Source organism: Podarcis cretensis (genome assembly GCF_951804945.1).
Source record: "Podarcis cretensis genome assembly, chromosome: 13".
Lineage (NCBI taxonomy): Eukaryota > Metazoa > Chordata > Lepidosauria > Squamata > Lacertidae > Podarcis > Podarcis cretensis.
Window position 1 is genome coordinate 11,707,419 of NC_137182.1, and position 26,876 is coordinate 11,734,294.

Consider the following 26,876-nt stretch of genomic DNA (forward strand, 5'->3'; position numbering starts at 1 on the left):
TTGTTTAGTCATTTCGTCGTGTCCAACTCTTCGTGACCCCATGGACCAGAGCACGCCAGGCACTCCTGTCTTCCACTGCCTCCTGCAGTTTGGTCAAACTCATGCTGGTAGCTTCGAGAACACTATCCAACCATCTTGTCCTCCATCGTCCCCTTCTCCTTGTGCCCTCAATCTTTCCCAACATCAGGGTCTTTTCCAGGGAGTCTTCTCTTCTCATGAGGTGGCCAATGTATTGGAGTCTCAGCTTCAGGCTCTGTCCTTCCAGTGAGCACTCAGGGCTGATTTCCTTCAGAATGGAGAGGTTTGATCTTCTTGCAGTCCATGGGACTCTCAAGAGTCTCCTCCAGCACCATAATTCAAAGCATCAATTCTTCGGCGATCAGCCTTCTTCATGGTCCAGCTCTCACTTCCATACATCACTACCGGGGAAACCATAGCTTTAACTATACAGACCTTTGTCGGCAAGGTGATGTCTCTGCTTTATAAGATGCTGTCTAGGTTTGTTATTGCTTTTCTCCCAAGAAGCAGGTGTCTTTTAATTTCGTGGCTGCTATCACCATCTGCAGTGATCATGGAGTCCAAGAAAGTACAATCTCTCACTGCCTCCATTTCTTCCCCTTCTGTTTGCCAGGAGGTGATGGGACCAGTGGCCGTGATCTTCGTTTTTTTGATGTTGAGCTTCAGACCATATTTTGCGCTCTCCTCTTTCACCCTCATTAAAATATTATTTAATTCCTCCTCACTTTCTGCCATCAAGGTTGTGTCATCTGCATATCTGAGGTTGTTGATATTTCTTCCGGCAATCTTAATTCCGGCTTGGGATTCATCCAGCCCAGCCTTTCGCATGATGAATTCCGCATATAAGTTAAATAAACAGGGAGACAATATACAGCCTTGTCGTACTCCTTTCCCAATTTTGTCGTACTCCTTTCCCAACATTTAAAGTACCTCCCACCAAGAATCATGAGAACTGTAGTTAGTTAAGAGTGCTGGGGATTTGAACTCTGTGGGTATGAACTACAGTTCCCAGGATTCTTTGAGGAGGGGAGATGTGATTTAAATGTATGGTGTGTATGCAGCCTGAATCAACCCAATCACTCTTGGTTTAAATCATTTCCGACGGGCTATGCGTTCCTATGGTCATTTGGAAGCAAGCATGCATTCCTGCTGTAATGCTAATAACCTCCACTCCTGTCCCCATAGACTTGTGCCTACCTTTTATGTTCTTTCTCTTTCGTTTGCTTTCAGTGAGTTTGCACAAACTCTCTCACTCGACATGCCCCATGTTTTTTAGGAACTAGCTGTGGCTCACTGATAAATGACAGCTCTCTCCCCTGGGGTGCTTAATGATCCTGCAGTACAGAACAACTTAACTTTTGCTCTCAAGGGAGTGCCACTCTCAAGGCTGACGGACTCTGGGCATCCTCACATACACAGTGCAGGAGAATCTGGGATAAACACTACTTTCCCCCCTTTTTATTTATTATTGTGAATGGAATCTGCTTCCTTACGCACTGTTGCATGCAAGGTTTCAGGGGTCCCTGGGACTTACCTAGGATTTGTGGTTCCTTTGGAATGAGGGACAGTGGAAACTGCAGTCTTTATGTGGTTTATTTACGCAGCGAGTGGCACTGTGGTCTAAACCACAGAGCCTAGGGCTTGCCAATCGGAAGGTCAGCGGTTCGAATCCCCGCGACGGGGTGAGCTCCCGTTGCTCGGTCCCTGCTCCTGCCAACCTAGCAGTTTGAAAGCACAAAGTGCAAGTAGATAAATAGGTAACGCTCTGGCGGGAAGGTAAACGGCATTTCTGTGCACTGCTCTGGTTTGCCAGAAGTGGCTTAATCATGCTGGTCACATGACCCAGAAGCTGTCTGTGGACAAACGCCGGCTCCCTTGGCCTATAGAGCAAGATGAGCGCACAACCCCAGAGTCGTCCGTGACTGGACCTAACGGTCAGGGGTCCCTTTACCTTTACCTTTACAACCTGAGCCTATGATGGAGAGGTTCACGGCATTAACACCCCAAAAGGGTTTTGCTTCTGCCATAACTACAGCCTTGGATTCAAGCAGAAATCAGGCATGGCTCTGACTCCCAGCTGCCTAACCTGCCAGCTTCTCACTTCTAGCTCACATAACTCAGCTCCATCTCCCAACTCTGGCCTTTGTCTTTCTAACTACCAATGAGCTGAAACAGGGGGCCCCATCCAGTTGTCATCCAGCACAGAACCACTTCCCTTCTTCCCTTAATTGCCCATACTTAGAGGGCCATAACGGGACGCGGGTGGCGCTGTGGGTTAAACCACAGAGCCTAGGACTTTCCAATCAACAGGTCAACGGTTCGAATCCCTGTGACGGGGTGAGCTCCCGTTGCTCAGTCCCTGCTCCTGCCAACCTAGCAGTTCGAAAGCACATCAAAGTGCAAGTAGATAAATAGGTACTGCTCCGGCGGGAAGGTAAATGGCGTTTCCGTGCGCTGCTCTGGTTTCACCAGAAGCAGCTCAGTCATGTTTGCCACATGACCCGGAAGCTGTATGCCGGCTCCCTCGGCCAGTAAAGCGAGATGAGCACCGCAACCCCAGAGTCGGCCACAACTGGACCTAATGGTCAGGGGTCCCTTTACCTTTACCTTTAGAGGGCCATAACCTCACCAGGAAGCTAGCCTGGCTATTCCAGAAATCGGATCTGCATTGGTTCCAGGAATTAGAAGGGAGTGAGGTATACAGCCGACCCAGTCCCCACCCCAATTTATAACAGTGCTGAATAAGTTAGGTATCGTATTGGATGTTGCCTTGGGCACATTTTTATGGAAAGATGAGGATTTAAACAAATGCTGCCATTTCGTAGGTTTTTTTGTAAACCAAATTGACACTGTTGGTTTTCGTTTGCCCTAAATCTGACAAACAAAAAACAACAAAAAGCACAAACGGTGCTATTTTAAAAAGTGTTATTTGCCAGTCTCCATCTTGCAATGTGGAGCACTCCATAGACAGGAAACTCCATTATTATTATTATTATTAGTATTATTATTATTTAGGTCAAACTGAGGCATCTAATCATAAGCCTGCATTTTTATCAAGCTTATATTTTGATCAGGGCCTGTATTTTAAAATGAGCTTAAAGATCTTCAAATGTTTCATGCCAGGCAGAAGAGCAGCTGCCTAAGAACCTTGGCAAAATGTTTTTCCTCCTAGACAAGGGGGCCCCCTGATTTATAGCAGAAAACAATTCTCAAAGTCGTAAAAAGGGAATTACAGGCTGACAGCCAAGGTTACACTGACCCTACATATTACAGAAGATAAAAAAGCAGAGAAAAACATAATTAAGAGTGGGTAAATAGTAAAATAAAACCATGTGCCTCCCATTAAACTTGAGCCATATTTTCCTAAGGTTCAAAGGTCAAGAGCAATGGAAAAGCATCTAGCTGGCAGAAAGGAAGAGAGTATTTTGGGAAGTCTTTTTCTAAAGTTGTTTCTTTCTTAAACTGAGATCCTTTTAAGATTTCTTTTCCTTTTAAAAGGTTATTTATGTTATGTATTAAATATATTGGCTTAAATGTAATATGCAAAGGAATTAGAAGCTAAGAAATGTTAAATCCTTATGCTAGATTCTTATTTCATATAGTTGGAAGAGATCACAGGGGCCATCAGCCACCAGCCCAGCCCCCCCAGCCAAGCAGGAAACATCATTAGAGCATTTGTCAAGCTTTTGTTTAGAGACCTCCAAAGGAAGGAGATCTTTCAATGATGATCCTTGACATCTGTTTAAGATAAAAATTTGAGATTAAACCATTTGTTTTGGAGGGCAATAGGGCGAGGTGAGCTGGTAATTAAGGTTCCTTGTTGAGACACATGTAAGATATATTACTACTTATTTGTCATTTATAGATAGAAGAATATATAGCTTTTTGTTTCCCATAAAAGGACAAGAGGAAATGGGTGTATCTTTTGTGATTGGTTCTAGCAAACAGCCAATAGGAATTTCAACCAGGCTGATTGGACAGAGGCAGCCACAGGAGGAGCAAGGGGGCTGGATTAAGGAAATATAAGTGCTGGCCAGAATGGCAGGAGGCCAGGCCAGAGCTTGGTAACCATATACCACTGTGCCTCATATTTATTTGTCTGACAAATAAATTATTATTTTAATTTCTCTATTGCTGCGTTGAATATTTCATTCCAGCTAAGCGTTAACCACAAGCAGGGTGCTACAAAACAGTTATCTGCAAGAGGAGGAGATTTAGAAAGAGTCAGGTCAGTTGGTGCTGAAAAGGGGACCTCCAGGAAAGAGGCGTTCGGATGAGGGGTGACCTTATATTGAATGGCATGTGAAGTGGGGTGCTGTGAGTTTTAAATGCTATATTGCTGTTCCTTTCAGCAAACAAAAAAGCACCTTCCTCCCTGAACAGAAAGCAAGCAACAAATGGCCTTTGGGGGCAGTGGGTGCCTGAGGATGAGGGACGCCACGTGCAGTGGGATTTTCCCTGCAAATGTTCAGTGAACTCAGACCTCCGAAGGAAAGACATTGCCAAGTGAAAAGAGCAGAGTTAATGTGTAACAGCTGGTTTGAATTACGGGTTTTGAGGTGAGGGAGGGAGGCTGCATTGTCCTTGGCTTCAGGAACCCCTTGTTTCGTCACTAGGGCTCCCTGGCACAGGTCTGGCTCATGATCAGTGGTCAACAATACTCCTTCTGTACATGAGCATCTGTGAGGCAGGCGTCAGCAAACTTTTTCAGCAAGGGGCCGGTCCACTGTCCCTCAGACCTTGTGGGGGGCCAGACTATATTTTGAAAAATAAATAAATGAATGGATTCCTATGCCCCACAAATAACCCAGAGATGCGTTTTAAATAAAAGCGTGCATTCTATTCATGTAAAAACACCAGGCAGGCCCCACAAATAACCCATAGATGTATTTTAAATAAAACCGCACATTCTACTCATGTAAAAACATGCAGATTCCCGGAATCAGAAGGCGATTGGGCCAGATACAGCCCCCGGGCCTTAATTTGCCTACCCATGTGCTAAGGTGGTGTTGTTGTTGGTTTTTAATTTATTTATTTGGTTTTTCAGATAAAAATTTTACAATCATATATCCCACAACAAGATTCCAAAGAATCTCCTGGACTTCCCTCCTCCTCCTTGTGGGTTCCTGTTATTAATCATTTCCTCTTGCATCTTTTATGATAAACCAAATCTTTTACATCTCCATTATGTCTGAAATTCACCATTAAGATACAAGTGGTATTCCAATCCTACTAACGATTTTAGCTGTTTACAATGGTTTTTAAGATAAATTATAAATTTTCCCCATGCCTTATTAAAATTTTGGTCTCCCTGATTTCTGACTCTTCTAGCCATTTCGGCATTGTCCATCAACTTGATCTGTCATTCTTCTCTGGTAGGGACTTCATCTTCTTTCCATCTCTGGGCCAATAACATCCACACAGCTACACGGTCTTTCTGCTCCCTTGGGATTTCGGCACCTAGAATTCCTAAAAGAAAGACTTTGGAGTTTTTAAATAAAAAGTTTTTTTCAACATTTTTTTTCATCTCATTATATATCAGGAGTGATGAGAATGAAGCCTGTTAAGTTTCTAACAGAGATCTCCCTTATAAAACCACTCCAGGGTCTGGGGCCTCTGCGGGGTCCTGATCCTGCTTGAGCCTCTGTTCCCCAAAACCAGGGCATGAGAGCTCCTTGTTGCTTTCCCTCTAATTCCGATACAAGCCATATTGGACTCCAAGCACACTTCTCTCAGGCTGTCGCCAGCCTTGCCTCTCTTCCCACCGCCAGCATTTTATTTTTATGCCGCCTTTCCATAGTTAAAGCCATGCTCAAGGTGGCTTGCAACATGAGAAGTCTTACAGAACTGCAAACGCAGCAAAAGCAGCTGTAAACAGCAAGTTGTTGTTGTTGTTGTTTAGTCATTTAGTCGTGTCCGACTCTTTGTGACCCCATGGACCAGAGCACGCCAGGCACTCCTGTCTTCCACTGCCTCCCGCAGTCTGGTCAAACTCACGTTAGTAGCTTTGAGAACACTGTCCAACCATCTCGTCCTCTGTCGTCCCCTTCTCCTTGGGCCCTCCATCTTCCCCAACATCAGGGTCTTTCCCAGGGAGTCTTCTCTTCTCATGAGGTGGCCAAAGTCTTGGAGCCTCAGCTTCAGGATCTGTCCTTCCAGTGAGCACTCAGGCCTGATTTCCTTCAGAATGGACCAGTTTGATCTTCTTGCAGTCCATGGGACTCTCAAGAGTCTCCTCCATAATTCAAAAGCATCAATTCTTTGGCGATCAGCCTTCTTTATGGTCCAGCTGTCACTTCCATACATCACTACTGGGAAAACCATAGCTTTAACTATATGGACCTTTGTTGGCAAGGTGATGTCTCTGCTTTTTAACATGACCCGGAAGCTGTACGCCGGCTCCCTCGGCCAATAAAGCGAGATGAGCACTGCAACCCCAGTCAGTCACGACTGGACCTAATGGTCAGGGGTCCCTTTACCTTTTTATTATTATTACACCCAACAATGGGTGGGAGAGGCATTGTACGTTGTTCCCCTCCCAAAAGTGCATTTTCGGGCATGGCACGGCACCCAAAAAGGGTTTGGGGCATCGTGTGAGTTCACGACCCCAAAAAAGTGCCCCCCGGCAGAGAAATTGCACCACAAAGACGGGATCCCGGATTTGGGCTTCCAAGTGTTGGAGGGCATGCTCTTTGGTGAGAAATGAGTTTCTTGAAATCTCAGGGCCAAGCTATGTGTCACTTGGAAGCGTGTCAGGGATTGTGACATTTTAATAGGCTCGTGAGTGGGGAGAGAAGGGTTAAGCCTCCCTGGCCTGTGGCACAATCCAAATCTCCCCCTTGCCCCCCCCCCCGCGCTTACTATCAAGTAAAAACAAACAACCCCTGACGTGGTTTTGGAGATGCGTTCAGTCCATGTGCCGTTTGACCCTCAGGGTCTCCTCCGCTCATGTGCAAAGCCATGTGCAGTGGCGTAGCGTGGGGGTGCAGGGGGGCCGGCCACACCGGGCGCAACATCTGGGGGGGGCGCTCGCCGCCTCCGGAGTCGCCAAAGAGCCTCGGGCGCAGGCTGTAGCAGAGCCCCATGTCTTGCGGAACTGACGAGCTGTGCGCGCGTCCGGGCTGAAGGCGTCCGGCAGGCAGCGGCTCTCAGCGCTCGCCGCGGTCCCCACGCGTCAGGGCCGCAGAGGGCGTGCCAGGCAGCCCCTCCTCACAGCCCCGCCGCCGCCGCCACCGCTGCTGGGCCATGTTGCATTTTCCTCCCCTCTCTGCCCTCCTCCGGGCAAGCGGCGTCGTTTGGGCGGCAGCACCAGCGGCAACTCGCCTCAGATCACCTGACACGGACCCGCCGCCGCCGCCGTGGCTACCTTACCGTAAATACCCCAGCCCAGGCAGCAGCAAGAAGAAGCTGGCAGCGGCGGCAGGTTAGGGGTTAGGGGCGCAAATTACTTGCCTAGCCCCGGGTTAGGGGGCGCAAATTACTTGCCTTGCCCCGGGTGCTGACAACCCACGCTACGCCGCTGGCCATGTGGGCTGAATGCTGAGCTGGGGAAGTAGGCCTTGTGGCTACTGGGTGTCTCTCATTCTCTCCTGTTCCTTCGTCCACCTCCCCACCCCCCACCCTGTCCGTCCGTCCCTTTCAGATTAATTATTTGAGTAACTGTGTGGGGATGAAGTCAGGATGTGGTGTCAGATGATAAGCAGAGAGGCCCTGGGAAAGAAACAGGGAACATGCTCTCCTGTGTTGCTGCAATCTGGCCGGGCGCGTTAGTGGGACAAAGGTTGGCCAAAGAGAAAGGGGGAGCGTGGTGGGGCCTGCAGTTTTTTCTTGCATGCCCGTTTCCTAGGAAAGGTGCTGTATAAATAGTCCGAGGCTGCCATTTTAGAAGCTCCTCTCAACAACACAGAGGATTCCTTCTTGGCCCGTTTCTCTCCACGCAGCAGCCAGGTGCCACCTACCAAGTGAGGGGGGCGGCGGAAGGAATGGCACCGGGGAGGGAAAGAAGAGCTACCCATTTGGGCGCAGTTCTTGAAGCTGCAGCGCAGGGCACAGCAAAACAAAATGCCTCTTTTTGCATGCTGGCAAACCTGGCAAAGTGCTTCAATCCACAGAAAAAAACAAAACAGAAGGAAACCTGTCAAAGGCACTGGGGAAAATGGTGGTTTGTGAAATTTGTTTAGAAATTTAACCAGTGCAATTGGGGGTGAGGATCAGGAGCTATAAAACTGTAATGGCATGAAGATCCTATCCGTATATACAGTGGTACCTCAGGTTACATACACTTCAGGTTACATACGCTTCGGGTTTCAGACTCCGCTAACCCAGAAATAGTACCTCAGGTTAAGAACTTTGCTTCAGGATGAGAACAGAAATTGTGTTTCGGCGGTGCGGCGGCAGCGGGAGGCCCCATTAGCTAAAGTGGTGCTTCAGGTTAAGAACAGTTTCCCTATACATGGCTGCCTTCAGATAACTCCATACTCTCCAGCATTTCTCTGATGAAAATAGGGACCTCCTACCATACCCTCCCACATTTCTCCAGAGAAAATAGGGACGTCCTAAGGAAAAGCGAGACATTCTGGGATCAAATCAGAAACCGGGGCGGCTTCTGTAAATATGGGATTGTCCCTGGGAAATTGGGATGTGTATTGCAAACTGATGCGGAAATGTGGAAAACTGAATTTAGGCTTGGAAAAGTAAAAAACAGAGAGAAACTGAAATAGTCACACACAAACTGAAATATACTCGGAGTCGAGTGTGAATTTCATGCTCTTTATTCAGCTTGTAGTAGCAATGAATGAAACTTTCCTCAAAACGTCTCACTATACATACATTATTTACACAATGCGCCCTGCGTGATTGGCTAATTTTGGGATTCTCCTGCAGGCCAATCAGGTTGCAGATTCACTTCCTCCAGAAGTCTGATTGGCTGCTCCTGCAGGCCAATCAGGTCACTGATTCACTTCTACCTGGAGCTGGATTGGGTGGCTCCTGCCAACCAATCAGACTGCTGCATTCTGGATCCTATTGTTCTAGGATTCAACTCAGTACATAACACAAACGCTTCAGTCAATACTTTTTTTGGGGAGGGAGATTTGACACTACCTGTTTTAAAAAATGAGAAGCCATAGGAATTATCTGCCCACTGTGACAGTTTATTTTCCCCCTGTAGATATTAAATTGCTGACCACAATAATGCTGTACCCCAATGAACACCAAAGCATGCAATCATCTTTTATCCCAGCAGCCATTGTGAATTTCCGAAAATTCAAAAGGCAACTCACAGATTTCTAGGGAAAACAAAATGGCAGCTGCTCCAATTCTCTCCCTGCACCTAGGAATTTCATGCTATCCCTGAAATATTGCTGATACAAAACAGCTGGTTTTGATGCGGGTGACGCTGTTGGAAAATGACCTTTTATGCATGGCCTTGTCATTTTCCCAGGGCTTGAACAGATATTCCCAGTGGAGTATGCCAAAAATACACTAAATTAAAGAGGGATTAAGAGCCAGACTAGATGAGGCATGGGGCAGGAAGGGAATGCAAAGAAAAGTAACTTCCGCTGTGATTAGAGTCTCCCACAGTTTTTACTTTGTTAATTAACAGCTTAATGGGGCTGGTATGGAAAATTGAGGATGTGGTGATTTGGAAGACAGCGTTTAATCTTTTCTTTCCATGCCCTTTGCCTGAGGTAAAGCGCCCCCCCATACTCTCAAAGCTGCTATTTGCTTGTTTTTAAATACCGTATTTTTCGCTCTATAACACACACCCGACCATAACACGCACGTAGTTTTTAGAGGAGGAAAATCCGTAGGCATGCCAGCCGTAGGCATTCCCTCCATAACACGCACAGACATTTCCCCTTACTTTCTAGGAGGAAAAAAGTGAGTGTTATGGTGCAAAAAATACGGTACTTGTGTCCCCCCCCCCTTATGTTTCCAGCAATTCTTACTTTTATCTGTAAGCCACTTTGAGCCCCGTCAGGGGAAAAGGCGGGGTTTAAATAAATTTAAAAAATGTAATTAGCAATGTTTTTCTTACAGTTGTAAATCATTGTGCTTTTGCTGTGTGTTTTTTTCCATCGAGTAAACCACTTTAACCCTCATGTGCCATTGTGAGGTTTTTAAATAATAATTTTCATTAAGTTTTCAATTTTGCATTTCAAAATAAACCTTTTACAAACTTAAAAATATCCAGTGACTTCCCTTCTTCCCCTTCCATGGTTTGTTTTACATATCATACATTGCCACATATTTTAACTGGCTTGAGATCAGTTTCCCACTTTTATGTCGATCAAATGTTATTGACACTGCTGAATTTATCTTAATGCTGCCAGTGTTTTCAGCTGTGCAGTTATTTTCCATACGTCCAATAAATGTTTCCCACTCTCCTTTAAATATATGTCATTCTTGCTCTCTCGTTCGGTGTGTTAAATCTGCAAGTTCTGCGTATTCTGTCAACTTAAGTTGCCAATTCTTTTAGTTACGTGCCATTGTAATGGATTCCTTTGAAGTCATTTCTGCACCAGGTGAAGTACCGCATTTTTCGCTCTATAAGACGTACCAGACCACAAGACGCACCTAGTTTTTGGAGGAGGAAAACAAGAAAAAATATATTGTGAATCTCAGAAGCCAGAACAGCAAGAGGGATCGCTGCACAGTGAAAGCAGCAATCCCTCTTGCTGTTCTGGCTTCTGGGATAGCTGCGCAGCCTGCATTCGCTCCATAAGACGCACACACATTTCCCCTTACTTTTTAGGAGGGAAAAGGTGAGTCTTATAGAGCAAAAAATACGGTAATTTTTAAGGTAAGGTAAAGGTACCCCTGCCCGTACGGGCCAGTCTTGACAGACTCTGGGGTTGTGCGCCCATCTCACTTAAGAGGCCAGGGGCCAGCGCTGTCCGGAGACACTTCCGGGTCACGTGGCCAGCGTGACATTGCTGCTCTGGCGAGCCAGAGCCGCACACGGAAACGCCGTTTACCTTCCCGCTGGTAAGCGGTCCCTATTTATCTACTTGCACCCGGGGGTGCTTTCGAACTGCTAGGTTGGCAGGCGCTGGGACCGAGCAGCGGGAGCGCACCCCGCCGCGGGGATTCGAACCGCCGACCTTTCGATCGGCAAGCCCTAGGCGCTGAGGCTTTTACCCACAGCGCCACCCGGTAATTTTTAGCCCCCCCCCCAATTCCCACCCACCCCGACGTGTCCCATATTTTGCTTGACCACAGGTGACAACCCCAGTCCAACAAGAGAACGACTTTTGCCAGACTTTTGTCTCCCTAACTGGGGGCAGGGGTCATTTCAGGGAAAGAGCATCAAACGATTAGGACATATTGCAACATGTTTGTTTGTGACCCCAGTATCTTTATTTTTTTAATCTTTATTGCAAAACATACAACACAAACAGACAAAAAGAATACCACAATGACAACTAAACTTTAATTGACTACACATCATCTAACATCACATATATTTTTGACTTCCGAATCACCTCATTGTGCTTTCTAAATATTCTTAACCTATACACACTTCCCGTTACTGTATATCTATTACATATCAAGAATTTTTTTAATGTTTGTAATTTTCTTTAATATTCAAGATTCAGTCTATACCTGTCAGGAGATTTGCATTTTCACAATATTGTTCTTTTTTTAAAATACTTTTCAGATTTATACATTTCACTGATTTTACAATCATTTTGACATTTCAAAACTTCCTCCCCCCTCTTTCTGCGGTTCCTTAAATTTATTTTTAATATCTTTTGAATATCCTAATTAACTTAATTTGCTCATTTACTCATCTTCTTTAAATATATACTCATATGTAATAACGGCAGGTTATTGCAATAATCCTGTCAATGTTTTTATCTGTTTATTTTTTTTAATAAATATTCTTTATTGATGAAAAAATTGCATGTCTATACAAATATTATGTACTATCTCTTAACAGGTAGGAAAAAAATTATATATGTAAAATAGAAAATTTATAAAGAAATAAAAAATAAAGAAGTAACAAAGATAAGAAAAAAAACAAAAGAAGAAATGTTTTTATCTGTTTAACGTTTATCAGTTACTATTCCATAAACCATTTCCATTCTTTTATGAAAAGTTTGATATCTTGATTTCTTATTCTCCCGGTAAGTTTCGCCATTTCTGCATATGCCATAAGTTTTTGTATCCGTTCTTCCTTTGCTGGGACTTCTGCTTCTTTCCATTTCTATACAGTTTGGGTAGTTCTGTCCCTATAATTCCCAACCGAAAAGCTTCTAGTTTCTTTGTTTTGCAAACGTTATTTTAAACATCCTTTTCATTTCATTATATGTCATAAATGGGAAATGTGGCCCCAATACCTGGCCTGGTTAAAGTTTGCTACCATTTCTTTCTATGGGTTATAGAGACAGCTCTGTTTCTAACAGCTGTTGCATGTTGTGCAGGAACATGCACAGGGCCGTCTTACCCATAGGCGCTAGGGGTGCGGGGCAACCGGGTGCCGGGCTCTCAAGGGCGCCAGGCCGAGAGTCCAGGGTCCGAGAGTTGAGTCCGGGGAAGAGCCCACCCATTGGTTGGAGCGCCACGGCGGGCTCTTCTGCTGCAGGCGGCTCTGCGCTGTGAGTTCGGGGGCGACTGAGCCTGCGAGACGCTGAGGCAGGCGCCCAGTTCCGCCCTCCTGCACGCCTGGGACTGGGCAACTGGGGGGGGGGCAGGGCGGATCTTTACACCCTGGCGTCACATATGCTTTATCCCTAAAAAATTTTTTTATTGGTTTTTCACATTTCTAACAGATATAACATTTAAAACCCACAAAAGAAAACACACTACAATACTAAAAAAATATATAAACATTTGTTACTTCTAAAACACTTTCGTTGTTAACTGACTTCCTCAAATCTCCCCTAACTGAATTTCTTTGTACAGTGGTGCCCCGCAAGACGAATGCCTAGCAAGACGGAAAACTTGCTAGACGAAAGAGTTTTCCGTTTTGGAGGTGCTTCGCAAAATGAATTTCCTATGGGCTTGCTTCGCAAGACGAAAATGTCTTGCGAGTTCCTGCGGGTTTTTTCCCCTCCCCCCCTTTTTCTAAGCCGCTAAGCCGCTTATCCGCTTATCGCTAAGCGGATAAGCCGCTAAAAGCCGCTAAACCGCTAATAGCGCTAATCCGCTAAGCCGTCAATGGGCTTGCTTCGCAAGACAAAGAAACCGCTAGACGAAGAGACTCGCGGAACGGATTCTTTTCGTCTTGCGAGGCACCACTGTATCACCTTGTAACAGTTCTCCAAAATCTTCTTTCTAATAAAATTAACTCCTTCAATTTACTATCGTCTTCTCTTTTCTTAGTAATCAAAATCCATAATGCTTTACAATTCATTCTTATTTTAATCCTAAACCTACTTTCAAGTGACTTCTAATTATCTTATGTTACAATATTTGGCTAAATAATCTTTGAATTTCTTCCAATCTTCTTTCTGATCGCGGATTCTTCCAGTCAGTTTGGCCAGCTCCAAAAAGTCCAACAACTTCATCTGCCATTCTTCTACTGTTGGCATTTCTTGAGATTTCCAGTTTTTAGCTCATAGCAATCAAAAACAATCTAACATCTTTTTTGGGCAAGGCGTCGCACATGCTTAAGACAGCCCTGAACATGCAAATCAAGGCATGGCTGATTTTGGACTCTCCTGAAATTCTAGTTCCACGTCTTCTCTGGCCTGCCCTCCAGGCCCATGGCCACTGCCTGCGCAGATTGTCGCGGGTCAAGGGCCCTGAGCCTGGACTTTCGTTGGTGAGTGGAGATAAAGGAGACATTTTCACTGGCCGGCCAGCAATCATTAACCCTGCTCTTCCTGATGGCCCCGAGTGTGGACATCATCGTGATTTGGAGGAGAGCTTGCTTTGTGCTTAGCGTTTCCAGGAACACAAGAAGAACAAACTGCACCGCTGGTAAACAGGAAAACGTGTCTGATTTCCCCCAGTTGGGGAGATGAAAAACATGGCGTGTCTTCTGTTAACCTAAGGTTTGTCGGCAGGGCGGGGGAAAATAATTTCCTTTTCAACTCTTGGCTCCCAAGTTTCTATTCTATACATTTATATCCCACCCTTCAATACAGATATTTCCAAGACAGGCTAATGGCCACTATCAAAATAAAACAATAGAAGCAATAAAAATAAAAAAACAGATGAAAAGAACTTGCAGATGCTAACACACACACATCCTGCTCTGGGCTTGTTCCATAATTTTCCCTGGATGATTTCCTGCCCCTTCATATGACATTTTCTTGCTCTGCACTTGCGGGCAACTAAAGGCTAAACTACACGTGCTTTCACAAAATGCATGCTTAAAGAGGCGACTTTCATTTTAATGGAAATGCAGCAATTATTTAGGGTGGCCATATTCCTGGAAGTGAAAATCTGGACCAAGTTTGTTGTTGGGGGACTTTTATGGAGTTTTTAAAAGCATTTTTTTTAAAAAAAAATAAAATCTGACCTGCTTGTCATATTTCCAGGTTTTCACAAACATTTTTCCGTTTCAGCAAAAATCCGCCATTTTGCAGGCTGATTCCTGAGAAAACCTGGGCGTTTGGCAGCCCTAAATTATTGCCGCTGTCAGGTAAGACCTTTCCCATTGAAAGCTGCAATCCTAGACTCACTTTCAAGGGAATGAAATGCTAAATGTTAATTCTATTACCATCTGATGGTAGAAAAGCAATGCTAAACTCCCCTGACTTCAGAATAGATAAAGGTAAAGGTACCCCTGCCCGTACAGGCCAGTCGTGACCGACTCTAGGGTTGTGCGCTCATCTCACTCAAGAGGCTGGGAGCCAGTGCCGTCCGAAGACACTTCCGGGTCACGTGGCCAGCGTGACGAAGCTGCACTGGTGAGCCAGCACCAGCGCAGCACACGGAAACGCCGTTTACCTTCCCGCTATAAAGCGGTACCTATTTATCTACTTGCACTTAGGGGTGCTTTCGAACTGCTAGGTGGGCAGGAGCTGGGACCGAACGACGGGAACTCACCCCACCACGGGGATTCGAACCGCCGACCTTGCGATCAGCAAGTCCTAGGCACTGAGGTTTTACCCACAGCGCCACGCACGTCCCTTAGACTTCAGAATAGGGCGGACCTAAATCTTGAGACTTTTGCAGAGCTGTGCTCATAACCTCCTGCGCTCCTGCCTAATCGGCGATGACAAAAATGCATTTTCAAAATCGGCACTTCACGTACGCAAAAGAAATTGAAAAGCAAAACATGCTTAGTTAAGTGTTAGAATGTGTGCGGCGTGTTCGTCTGCTGGCGTGAGTACAGTGCTCAGCTCTTAAATAGCCTTTATTGAGTGGTTCAGCAGATCATACCAGCTGAGATTCCGAATCTGGCACTTTGCATTGGGAACACAGCGTGACGGCCAAAGTGTCAGGCATTTGAACTGGCTTGTGTCAGCATTCCCTATTTGCTGTTCACTGCTGCCTGAGGTGAACTGCACGAGAGCCTACAAGGTGGAGAAAGGCAAATCCCAGCTGAAGAATTAGGAACCAGAAGAGGCCTCATGCCCCAAAGATTTATTGTCTATTTAGTTTATTTAGTGCATCTGCATCTTCAGCCCAAAAGACTCCTGGAGTGGCTTACAGACAAGACAGCCCCTATCTGTAGCCTTGCAATCTGGGAGAAAACCAAACAAACCACAACACACAAGGGAAAAGGGATAGAGAGGGAATAAGTGGCTGGCTGTGCAAGCATTGCAGTTAAATAATTTAAAATGGATTGGTGACATTTTCCTTCAAAATTATAGGACGGGCTTTGTACTCCAGATTCACCCTTTCCTTCATGCAATGCAGTTATTTTATGTTCAGTATAAACAGGGCTGTTTTTACACCTACACACACATGACTTTTAATTGTTCTCCAATACATGGAGGGGAAGAAAATGGGAAACAGGGGCATTCCGGATTCAAATCAGAAACCAGGATGGCTTCTGTAATTCCAGGACTCTCCCTGGAAAATCAGGGCACTTGGAAGGGATGCGTTAAGTCTCAGCTTTGCTTCTAAATAAACATGCATAGGATCCGGCCTGCATGTAACCTGAAACACTTACTGTACACATGGTTTCTACTTATGCTTATTGCATTATTAGCCATCACCATTGTAAGCGCTAAAGGGGTGGTTCAAAGGTGTTGTGGAGTAGCTCATGTGCGTTAATTGAGATTAATTGTGTGCATTAATTGAGATTAATTGAGATGCACGCATCCTGAGACAACAGATTTAGGGAGGACTTTGGAGCTGTGATAGGTATGGTCAAAGAAACTTCTAGAATCACTACTGCAAAGTGTGTGCTGCAGTTGGAGAACAGAAGAGGCAAGGATTCTGATGACTGCGCCGTAACAAGTGAGCGAACAAAACATAGCAATTCCACACTAAATGCCTAGTGTGGAAGAACCCTGTGTCTATCTGGTCTCTTAAATTTCATTAGTTTTTAAAGGCAGTTTAAACTGAGTTGCTGCAGTTGCCTATTATTGGGTTTTTTTATGCAGGGGGCGGAGTGGGATAATATAAAATGACCTGTCAGGAACCCCTCAGTGAGCAGTACTAAAACCTGGAAAATTTGAACCCAGGGATTCCTGGCAAATTTCCTCCATCCACCCAGAGCTAGGATGCAGGAGAAGTTGTGCACGAACCAGAGACGCTTCCCTTTACCCAGGGGGACGGGATGAAGATTTAATGTGGCCCTGGAAAGAGTTAATGTTTTTGCGGCGAAGGCACCAGGCTGTTTTGGAGAGCTTGTTTGTTCCTCTTACATAAGTTTCTCGAAACTTGTTTGTCCCAAGCTAGGGGGGGAAAGCACCTTTGATCGGGAAGGTGTTTTTGTACCAAAGTGATTTTAAGTCCAAAGCTCAATCTGCCGCACAGGGGAGAAGATAAAAGGCGATGAGAGCTGTCCAAGGGTGTAGTGCGGCTTCAGCACGGACCGAAATAGCTGGTCGCTCAACTATCAGCAGAATGGAAGCGGGCATGGACTTTCTCCATCACTCAGGCATCCAAGCCACACACTACCTCCAAACTAGCTACCCAGCAGCCCAGGATTGGTTCCTCTTTGTTTCTTTTGCTGCCGACCTCCGAAACACGTTCTTTGTCTTCTTCCCCATCTGGTTCCACCTCTGCGAAGCGGTGGGGATCAAACTCATCTGGGTGGCTGTGATTGGCGACTGGCTGAACCTCGTCTTCAAGTGGTAAGTGTCCTGCCTACTCTAAAGTGGTCGCCTGAACTCAGGGTTTCTTCATCTGGGCATGTAATGTTGTTAAGTAAAGGTAAGGGGACCCCTGACCATTAGGTCCAGTCGCGGATGACTCTGGGGTTGTGGCGTTTATCTCGCTTTATTGGCCGAGGGAGCCGGCGTACAGCTTCCGGGTCATGTGGCCAACATGACTAAGCCGCTTCTGGAGAACCAGAGCAGCACACGGAAACGCCGTTTACCTTCCCGCCAGATTGGTACCTATTTATCTACTTGCACTTTGATGTGCTTTTGAACTGCTAGGTTGGCAGGAGCAGGGACCGAGCAACGGGAGCTCACCCCGTCGCGGGGATTCGAACTGCTGACCTTCTGATTGGCAAGCCCTAGGCTCTGTGGTTTAACCCACAGCGCCACCCACGTACTTGTTAAGTAGGCACCAAGAATATCCACAGCTAGCTTTCATAAATTTGGAACGGGGAGACTTCCTGGCAAGTCTGAACTCCGGCAGCAAACCATTCTGCCCATTCCAGCTGCTCTCTGCTATTCCGTGAAACCAGCTGTTAGGATGGCCTCAGTGGAACAAGTCCTTTCCATTTCCCTTCTACTCATTCCTTCCCTTTCACCAGTTCCTCTCTGCAAGTTCTATGCCAGTCTGGCAAGTTATTTTTTCTGGACTCATGGAATGGGAGGAAAGTCTTTGGTTGCCCCTGGTTGACTTTAACGAGTTGCGTGCATGGCCTATTACTGCCTTTGGTGTTAGCATCTAGGATAAATACCGATTTAGCCCCCAGATCTGTTTTTTTTCCAGCACCAGACTCCAAAATACTCCACGAAAACATGGGACCCTTCTGGTCTGCTTGCACTGTGATCCTTAACACTCAGGAATTTGTGTGGGTGTCGCAACTCTCTTTCCTTTCGGCCCTAGCTGGTTCTGTTGTCAGCAATCCCTTCCTACAGCAGAGACTCACAGTGCCTCTCATGTTCCTTTTCTCTACAGGATCCTGTTTGGGCAGAGACCTTACTGGTGGGTACGTGAGGCCAGTTTCTACCACAACACCTCGGCCCCTGCAATCCAGCAGTTCCCTGCTACGTGTGAAACTGGCCCAGGTGAGATGCCGAAGGAAAGGGTGGCCATGTAACCAGAGGCAGGGAAGGAAGGAAAAGAGGGAATGCATTAACACCAAAAAATATAATCATAAAGACAGTTATTCTGTGAACTGCCCTGAGATCTTATGGTGATATAAATCTAATAAATAAAATAATAATACAGTAGTACCTCGGGTTAAGTACTTAATTTGTTCCGGAGATCCTTACTTAACCTGAAACTGTTCTTAACCTGAAGCACCACTTTAGCTAATGGGGCCTCCTGCTGCGCCGCCAGAGCACGATTTCTTTTCTCGTCCTGAAGCAAAGTTCTTAACCTGAAGCACTATTTCTGGGTTAGTGGAGTCTGTAACCTGAAGCGTATGTAACCTGAAGAGTATGTAACCCGAGGTACCACTGTAAACAGGTTTGATAAATCTAGGCCGTGTCTTGAGTTAATCACAATTCCATATGTTTGGTGAGCGCCTGCATTTTCTGTACTTTCCTGTACTGGAACACAATATAGCCTTGCAAGATTTAATTTCCTCACCCATGTCTGAAGCTCAGTGAAAGATACATTTTAAGAGCCAAATGGGTTAAGTTAAATGCTAAAAATGAAGTAAATGGTCAATGAAGCTCTGCCTTAAACTCCCACCACCAAAACATGGTTCAGTCTCAGATCAAAATCCAGGCGCTCTCTGAATCTGTGTTTTCCCTGGAAAACAGAAAGCGACGCCAACCACAAGACTTGCTCAGCGATTGCAGAATATGTTGCTTGGGCTCTGACTGGTGAGCCTTGAAGGGGGTGGGAAATCAATACATAAAGAGTAGTATTTGGGTACATAAGGCCTGCATCTGATTTTGGATTTTATTTCCCCTCTGGAAAGGCGACGGGTTATATAGACAGCTTGAAAGGGTCTTGCTGTAGTAATATCTTTCAGGCAAGGCTGAGGGTGATACGGAGGTTTTGGAGCCAAGGTGTCTGACTTTCCTTTCCACTTTAGGGAGTCCCTCTGGACACGCGATGGGTTCAGCCGGCGTGTACTATGTGATGGTTACAGCCATTCTCTCCATTGCATTGAAAAAGAAGCAGCCATCTTGGAAACACCGGTAAGCAGCGCCAGCAATATTAACAAAAGGCACTCTATCTGAGCAAGGGAGAGTGCTGGGATGTATTTTCTGCTTCAAGGAGAATTAATATTACAACGTGCAACAATGCTTCCGTTGTGGAAGGGAAAATTGGAGGTCCTGCATTTTATCTCTTTGGCAGTAACCTTTCACAAAAGGTACAAAAATACACTTTACAATAAGCCAGAGGTTTGATGCTGATAAGGGGAAGAGACACCAGGAGAGAACAATATTGTCCCTGTGGATATCTTAGGGATGGGTGGATCTGTTAATTTCAGTCCTCTAAGTTTCTCATTTCTCCAATCTTAGCATTCCCAGTTCTCCACATTTCTGCATTTTTTAAAAAAAAAATCCTCACGAAAAGTTGACAGCATTTTAGTGCAAATTTCTCCCAATAAGCACATTTTTATGTGGCTCTCTGGCTAATCATTCATATTTTTGCAAGCAATTTCCCCAAGTATTATGCATTTTAATACTATTTCCATGAATGTGTGTGGTTCTGTGCACATTTCGCCCCCCCTGCTATTGTGTGGGGAACTGCATCACGAAATTTAGAGGACAAATTTTGCAGGATAGCTGCGCTCACACAATGTTTTCACGTTGGTTCGAGAAGTGCAAGTTAGTTAGTTTCTCACTGAATTGCAATGAAGATCAAATTGCCCCTCCATCCCTAGTAGATATTGTCATTAAAATTGCCTGTAGCAACTGGAAAAGTGAATTATTCTCATTGGGAACCAGGAGAAGGCATATGCAATATTTCAAAGTGCAGCGGGGCTACGCTGGAAATTCCTTCACTGCAATCAGTACAAGTGTGCCTCGTTCAGATCATGCTTAGGAAAACACATTCCTACATGTCTGAACCAGAAGCCAGATGATTGTGCTGATTGACTGCCCCAAGCTGTTGCCAAGGGATTTCTCAACCATCAGACAATGACAGCCTGCCCCAAGTCTGTAGGAAGGGACAACATTTGGCAGTTGAGCCGGATTTTGATTGGCTTGTTTGCTCGTCTGTCTTTTCAGTTGTGAAGCCAGAGGAGTCAGGCTCACACTGCAATCGAACAACCTGTTGTGACCTCTGCTTTCACATTACACTGGTCTTCTCCTGGTGACAGAGGCTGGCCAATGCAAAAACTGCACAGGAACCCAAAATCTTAATTCTCCGGAGCTCTTACATCTCTCCTGACAGTGGGTGGGAAAAGATCTGTATAGCTTGCAAGTGAGCTCAGGAGAGCCCCTAGAAAAGTCTGGCTTGCCATTGTTCACCTCTATTCTCTTCTCATCTCTTGTCTCCTTTTGCAGTTTCTTGCAGGCAGTTCTCTGGGCGGCTTTTGCCATCGTCCAAGTCTGCGTCTGTCTCTCCCGTGTCTTCATTGCCGCCCATTTCCCCCACCAAGTTGTCGCCGGAGTCTTCTCAGGTCAGTGCAGTTTAATCACCGCCTGATATGATATGTTGAGATGTACGGCAAGGCTGCAGCTATGGAATACAGTAGAATTCGTTGCTGTGGACTCAGCGACAGATTCTAATATGCAGACTCCACAGAATAAAATTAGCGGGCTCCCTGAAATGAGGTCTTTTAAAAGAATAATCAATTTTATTAAAGGTTTTCAACCTAATATAGCATAAAATAATAAAAAACAAGGTATCAAACAGAAGAAAGAAAGAGGAAAAGAAAGATAAAGGTAAAGGTAAAGGTACCCCTGCCCGTACGGGCCAGTCTTGACAGACTCTGGGGTTGTGCGCCCATCTCACTTAAGAGGCCAGGGGCCAGCGCTGTCCGGAGACACTTCCGGGTCACGTGGCCAGCGTGACATCGCTGCTCTGGCGAGCCAGAGCCGCACACGGAAACGCCGTTTACCTTCCCGCTGGTAAGCGGTCCCTATTTATCTACTTGCACCCGGAGGTGCTTTCGAACTGCTAGGTTGGCAGGCGCTGGGACCGAGCAGCGGGAGCGCACCCCGCCGCAGGGATTCGAACCGCCGACCTTTCGATCGGCAAGCCCTAGGCGTTGAGGCTTTAACCCACAGCGCCACCTGCGTCCCTAAAAGAAAGATACATTAATAATATTCCTCATATGAACCTCATGAAAAAACAAAATTATAAATATATCTGTGTAGCTCTCGGCCACCAGTTTATCTTAACCTTCATACATATGGAGAGCTGAATTTCCCACCTCCCACCTGGGAGAGCTTCCCCTTCTACCCTGAGAAAAGCCACTCTGACCTGCCAAAATGATGATGCTGTGAGATACCCATAAAACAGAATACTTTGTCTTTGAGGGCATAGGTGTGATGGCAATCCAGGTGTTCCACCTTGTTTAGTTTTCTAAAGACCTGAGCTGCTTTGCCAACCGTACCGCCAAAGACGTCGCTTCATAGCCTTAAGATTGCTTCCAAAAATTTGGGGGTACCTGTGTCCTGACCAGCGATGTCTCCTTTCCCCCTCTCAATCCAGGCATGGTGGTTGCCGAATCTTTCCAGCACATACGCTCCATCTACAACCCCAGCCTGCGGAAGTATGTGGGCACCACCCTGTTCCTCTTCTCTTTCGCCCTGGGTTTCTACCTGCTGCTCAAGGTCCTGGGCGTGGACCTCCTGTGGACCTTGGAAAAGGCCAAGCGGTGGTGCGAAAACCCAGATTGGGTCCACCTGGACACCACGCCCTTTGCCGGCCTCCTGCGCAACCTGGGCGTCCTTTTTGGACTGGGACTGGCCCTCAACTCCCCAATGTACGTGGAAAGCTGCAAAGGGAAACAAGGGCAGCAGCTGGCCTTCCGTCTGGCCTCCATCGGCGCTTCGCTCCTCGTCCTGCACCTCTTTGACTCTTTCAAGCCCCCCGCTAAAGTGGAGATGCTCTTCTACCTCCTGTCTTTCTGCAAGAGTGCCGCCGTGCCGCTGGCAGCGGTTGCCCTCATCCCGTATTGCGTCTCCCAGATCCTTACCCAACAAGACAAGAAAACTGTGTAGTCGCCATGCCGGTTTTATTTTCTATGAACTTGAACAGGTGAAGAGCTACGACGCAAGGCCTCGGGGGCGAAAGGGGACAGCATTCTTGACGGTCCTCTTAACTAAGTGTGTTCTGGACTCCCTCTGGAGCCAGGATATGGTTGACCCATCTGCCTTCATAAAATACCAGCCGGAGTCTCCATCCAGTGCTGTCCATAGGTCGTAATTCCAGTGGCGCAGTTTGGTAATTTTTAGATTGTGGACTTTATGGTTGAAAGGTAACACGTGCCGTTCCTCTTATTTCAAAATGTTGCTGGTATGCCAGCGCTCCTGCATCTGGGGCCCCTCCAGACCCTAAAGTCTTGGCCCTGGATGGCGTTGCTACGTGAGTCTTCCAGTGCAAGACATTTCTCCAGAAAAGTATTACCTGCAATTTTGTCCGCCACCAGCAAATACAGTTACCTGCTCAGCCGAGATGACGGGGAAAAACTGGTATCAGCAAGGCAGGGGGATTCACTCGGCATAGTTGGGGCAGAAGAGGAATTGAATATATATTTCCACCATTGCCTGTCTTGTGGCAGGAGAGGCAAAGCAGAGAAGGAAAGTTATCTGTCCATCCATGACACCCGCCAGCATTGTTCACACTTCAAGGGAGACTCTCCCTAGTGAGCCTGGCGGGTGTTATGAGGTCAAGCGATGAACCCCTGTGTGTGTTACGGGGGGATTTCACATCACTGAAGGATTGACGGTCAGTTTTGGGATGGGGAGGGAGAAAAGATGGCGAACCCACAGCCTAGAGATGGCTTTTGTAGATGTCTGCACACCATAGTTCTATATTTGTACCTACACCTTTTTGTTATGAATAAAGCATGTTTTGTTACCAAATGAATGGTCAGCTTTCTTTGGGGGAAATATTTGAAAATATTATATGTATTAAATGTAAAAAGTATTAAATGTTGTTTAAAAGCTCCCCATGTCAGTTCCCTCTGCCAGTTAACTATAAATGAACTCCTAGCCTTGATTTAGTGATGCAGGTTACAGTACTCCAACAGTGTTGTGCCATAGCGCTAAACTTTCGAGATGAAAAAAAATAATAATCTGCAATGATTCTCTAAAGCTCCTCTCTGGTCTCTGCCAGCCCACTTTTTCTTTTAACTGCTGAATAATTATTATCCAGCGTTTACACAGTGGATGGGCTACTCTGTGCCAAAAAATGATATCCTGAGACTCTGGTGGTGGTTTCTTCACCTGTTGACAGGTAGGGGAAGTAATGTTTGCTGTGCTTAATTTATAAAATGAAGCTGGGGATCTAGCCTGCTTGAGAGTACTGGCACTTCAGACCTGAAATCACTTGCTCCTAATCAAAGCAGGCTACAGTACTCATTGGTGAAAGGAAGGCACTCTGCACATGGTGAGAGGCACTGTCTCCTCTTATTCACATATTTCAGAACCCAGTCTTGAATTGTTCCAGAGCTAATCCTTGGGGCACGCTAAACCCTGTTTGCTTCCCTGTCATGCTAAAAGACTGTGTCAACAGTTCATCAGCTGCCAACTCTTAACTCCCAATTCCTAGGATTAAACAGAGACTGCAAGGGAAAAGCTGGAGGAAAGGTTAGTGGGTGAGGCACATTGACTGAGCCACACAGTGCCAGCATATGAAGTAACTTAGAGTTCATCTCCATTTATTTTTGTTTGCTGTGTAAACCAACAACAAATGGTGATTGTTGCAGACCCTCCAAGTGTCTCTATTTTCCGGGGACGTCCTGATTTAGAGAAGCCATCCCAGTTTCTGATTTGATCCCAGAATGTCCAAGTTTTCCTTAGGATGTCCCTATTTTCATCGGAGAAATGTTGGAGGGTGTGGAATTATCCAACCTCTGAGCCATCAGAAGGCAAGTTTTTTAAAATGCTTAATTTTTTTATATATGTTGGAAGCTGCCCAGTGTGGCTGGGGCAACCCAATAAGATGTGTGGTGTATAAATATTGAAATTATCATTATGGAATGGGACATCCCTATTTTCATCAGAAGAATGTTGGTGGGTATGGTAGGCGGTAGGACCACATGGCTTGCATTATTTTTTTTTTAAAAAAAAAAGATTTCAAGTTGATATTCCTCATTACAGATAGCAAGGCTGAGGGACTGACCCTCCATCCTGGCCCAAGGGGAGTGGGATCTACTGCCTGACACAGGCCACAGTCACAGTGGACAGATGAACCAATTGTATTAACAAGTTGGCTCGTGCTAAAATTAGACGTACTTCCCGGTGGTGCATTTCGGGGGCTCAAAATGGTGGGCATTTTTTTTAAAAAAAATAATATTTATTAAGAGTTTAGAAATTACAGAATAAGAAAAAGAAAGAATTAAACAAAACAATATAATACAATACAAAAACAAAAACACTACATAAAACATTGAATTAACAAAACAAAACAAAAACAATTAAAAACACTTCCAATATTTTCAATCTTAACTTTCATACACTTGTTTCATTGACTTCCTCACGCCTCCCTTTTTGTATTCCACTTCAATTAGCTATTTCAGCAATTCCTTTCCATCTTCCTCTATTTTCTGTCCTGTAATTAATCTTAACATGTTCTAACCTTATTTTTTTTTTCCATTAACAATCTATCTGTACCTAATTCCTTGTAACATTTCTGCCAAAGCCATATAACTTCATTCCACCATTTTCCTAAAGCTCATTAATTTTACAATATTTCTGTAAATAATCTTTAAATTTTTTCCAATCTTCTTCCGCCGACTCTTCTCCCTGGTCTCGGATTCTGCCAGTCATTTCCGCCAGTTCCATATACAAAATGGTGGGCATTAGGAGAAGCGGTACCGCCATAGGCAGGAGGTAAAGAAACGAGTAACGTACAAAGGAAGCCATTGACACGACAGTAAGCTTTACACACTCAATCAATAAAATCCTACCACCAGGAGAAATCCAGAATTCAGAATATCTGTGATTGGGCAGCAGCAATCTACCCACAATGAGCAAAGAATGACTGGTAGCAGAAGTTTGCCCTCTTTCTAACTTGGGTCTTATTTTATATGGAAAATGTGATTTATCTCAAATTTGTAAACATTGGGGGGGATTGCCTTGCCAGTTCTTATATTGCAATAGCAGAGGGTGGGGGTCACTCGGGTAGCCCTGCAATAGAATAATCTCTTGCAAATACTTTACGTTGGGGGTGGGTGCTGTTACCGGAAAAATCCGAGGGCTCCCTTGGACAAAACAAAGACACCAACCAGGATAACTTGGAGCAAAACAGCAGCCTGTAGGCTTGGCCTTTATTGAACTGTTGCAACAGGGTGTTCCCCCTGCTTGCAGGAGAGAGGAAAGACACAGAAAAATGGTGTGCATTTTTAAATATTTTTAAATGGTGTGCACTTATAAAAACTTTTGAAATTCCCCTCCTGTAGGTCAAGCCCACCCCCAGAAACATCATGCATACCCCCCCCCATCATGCATGCAAAACCCCAGAAAGGAGGGGTTGAGGGAGGAGTTGCGGTGGTAATCTGAGTGTCCTGTCACCTGGCTGGTTCCCTTCTCCCCCCCCCCCCAGTGGCGTAGCGTGGGTTGTCAGCACCCGGGGCAAGGCAAGTAATTTGCGCCCCCTAACCCGTGGATTTGCGCCCCCTAACCCTAACCCCCAGATGTTGCACCCGGTGCGGCCGGCCCCCCCTGCACCCCCCACGCTACACCACTGCCCCCCCCATGAGTCATTTTCTGAAGACAAAAGGTAGTCACAGTTTCCTGCCCCCTGAGGGAAGATCTGATCATTGTCCTTTGTTCCAGTCCATGCTGAATCCACTCCCATATGCAAGTTCTTTGTGATCTTGATTGTCTTCTGTCTAGGACCATCAGGGTTGGCATAGCAACTGGGCAGGGCTCCTGTGGATGTGCTGGGATGGTGAAGGGATTATGGCTGCCCTGTATCAAACCTTCCCCATTTTGTAGTCTTTTCTTCACAGAGTAAAATAAAAGTGGAACAGTGCAAATCTGATGTATGGTTGATTTTTCTATGAATTTATAACAGAAGCGTAGCGTATGTAGTGTGTGTGAGTGTGAGTGTGTGTGAAGTTTGTACAAACTGAATGATTGGGGGGGGGGGGTTTCCTGCTACAGTGGGTTCAGACTGACTTGTTTTCTTTTCCGGGCAAACGTTCCCCATGAGGTCCGTCTGCTAAAAGCTGCCACATTAGACTCAAGTCCCAGGTCTCCCTGAATTGAACCCGGAGTCCGAGTTGCATGTGGAAACCTTGTAAGCAGAGATGTAGCAAATAAAAAAACAAAACACTGCCCGCCCCCTCCAAATCCCCCGTCTAAAGTAAGGCTTGAGTTAGAGTATGTAGGGCGGCCTTTGCAGCTACTCCTTTTGTGGTGTGCATGTCTGTAAGATCACTGTGAAATCCAGCTAAAATCCCAGAATTCTCCACATTTTTTTTTCCTGTGGCAAGCTATCACAGCCATCCCAGGGGAGATGTGAAA

The 26,876-nt window shown here is 45.7% G+C and overlaps 1 protein-coding gene across 1 annotated transcript; it reads left to right on the forward strand.

The window, feature by feature from the left end:
- The first annotated feature begins 16,913 nt into the window (after window positions 1–16,913).
- Window positions 16,914–22,462, forward strand: LOC307200865 (glucose-6-phosphatase catalytic subunit 1-like). The gene is made up of 5 exons (XM_079949896.1): window positions 16,914–17,225; window positions 18,226–18,335; window positions 19,316–19,421; window positions 20,739–20,854; window positions 21,892–22,462. Exons 1-5 carry the CDS (start codon window positions 16,924–16,926, stop codon window positions 22,401–22,403), a joined length of 1,146 nt encoding a protein of 381 aa, XP_079806022.1. The 5' UTR covers window positions 16,914–16,923; the 3' UTR covers window positions 22,404–22,462.
- The last annotated feature ends 4,414 nt before the right edge of the window (window positions 22,463–26,876 follow it).

Excerpts from the sequence above, each read along its gene's own strand:
- LOC307200865 (XM_079949896.1), top strand. The coding sequence starts at position 16,924 with ATGAGAGCTGTCCAAGGGTGTAGTGCGGCTTCAGCACGGACCGAAATA. Across the intron at positions 17,226-18,225 it reads CTGAACCTCGTCTTCAAGTG|GATCCTGTTTGGGCAGAGAC; the intron begins GTAAGTGTCCTG and ends TTTTCTCTACAG. Across the intron at positions 18,336-19,315 it reads TACGTGTGAAACTGGCCCAG|GGAGTCCCTCTGGACACGCG; the intron begins GTGAGATGCCGA and ends TTTCCACTTTAG.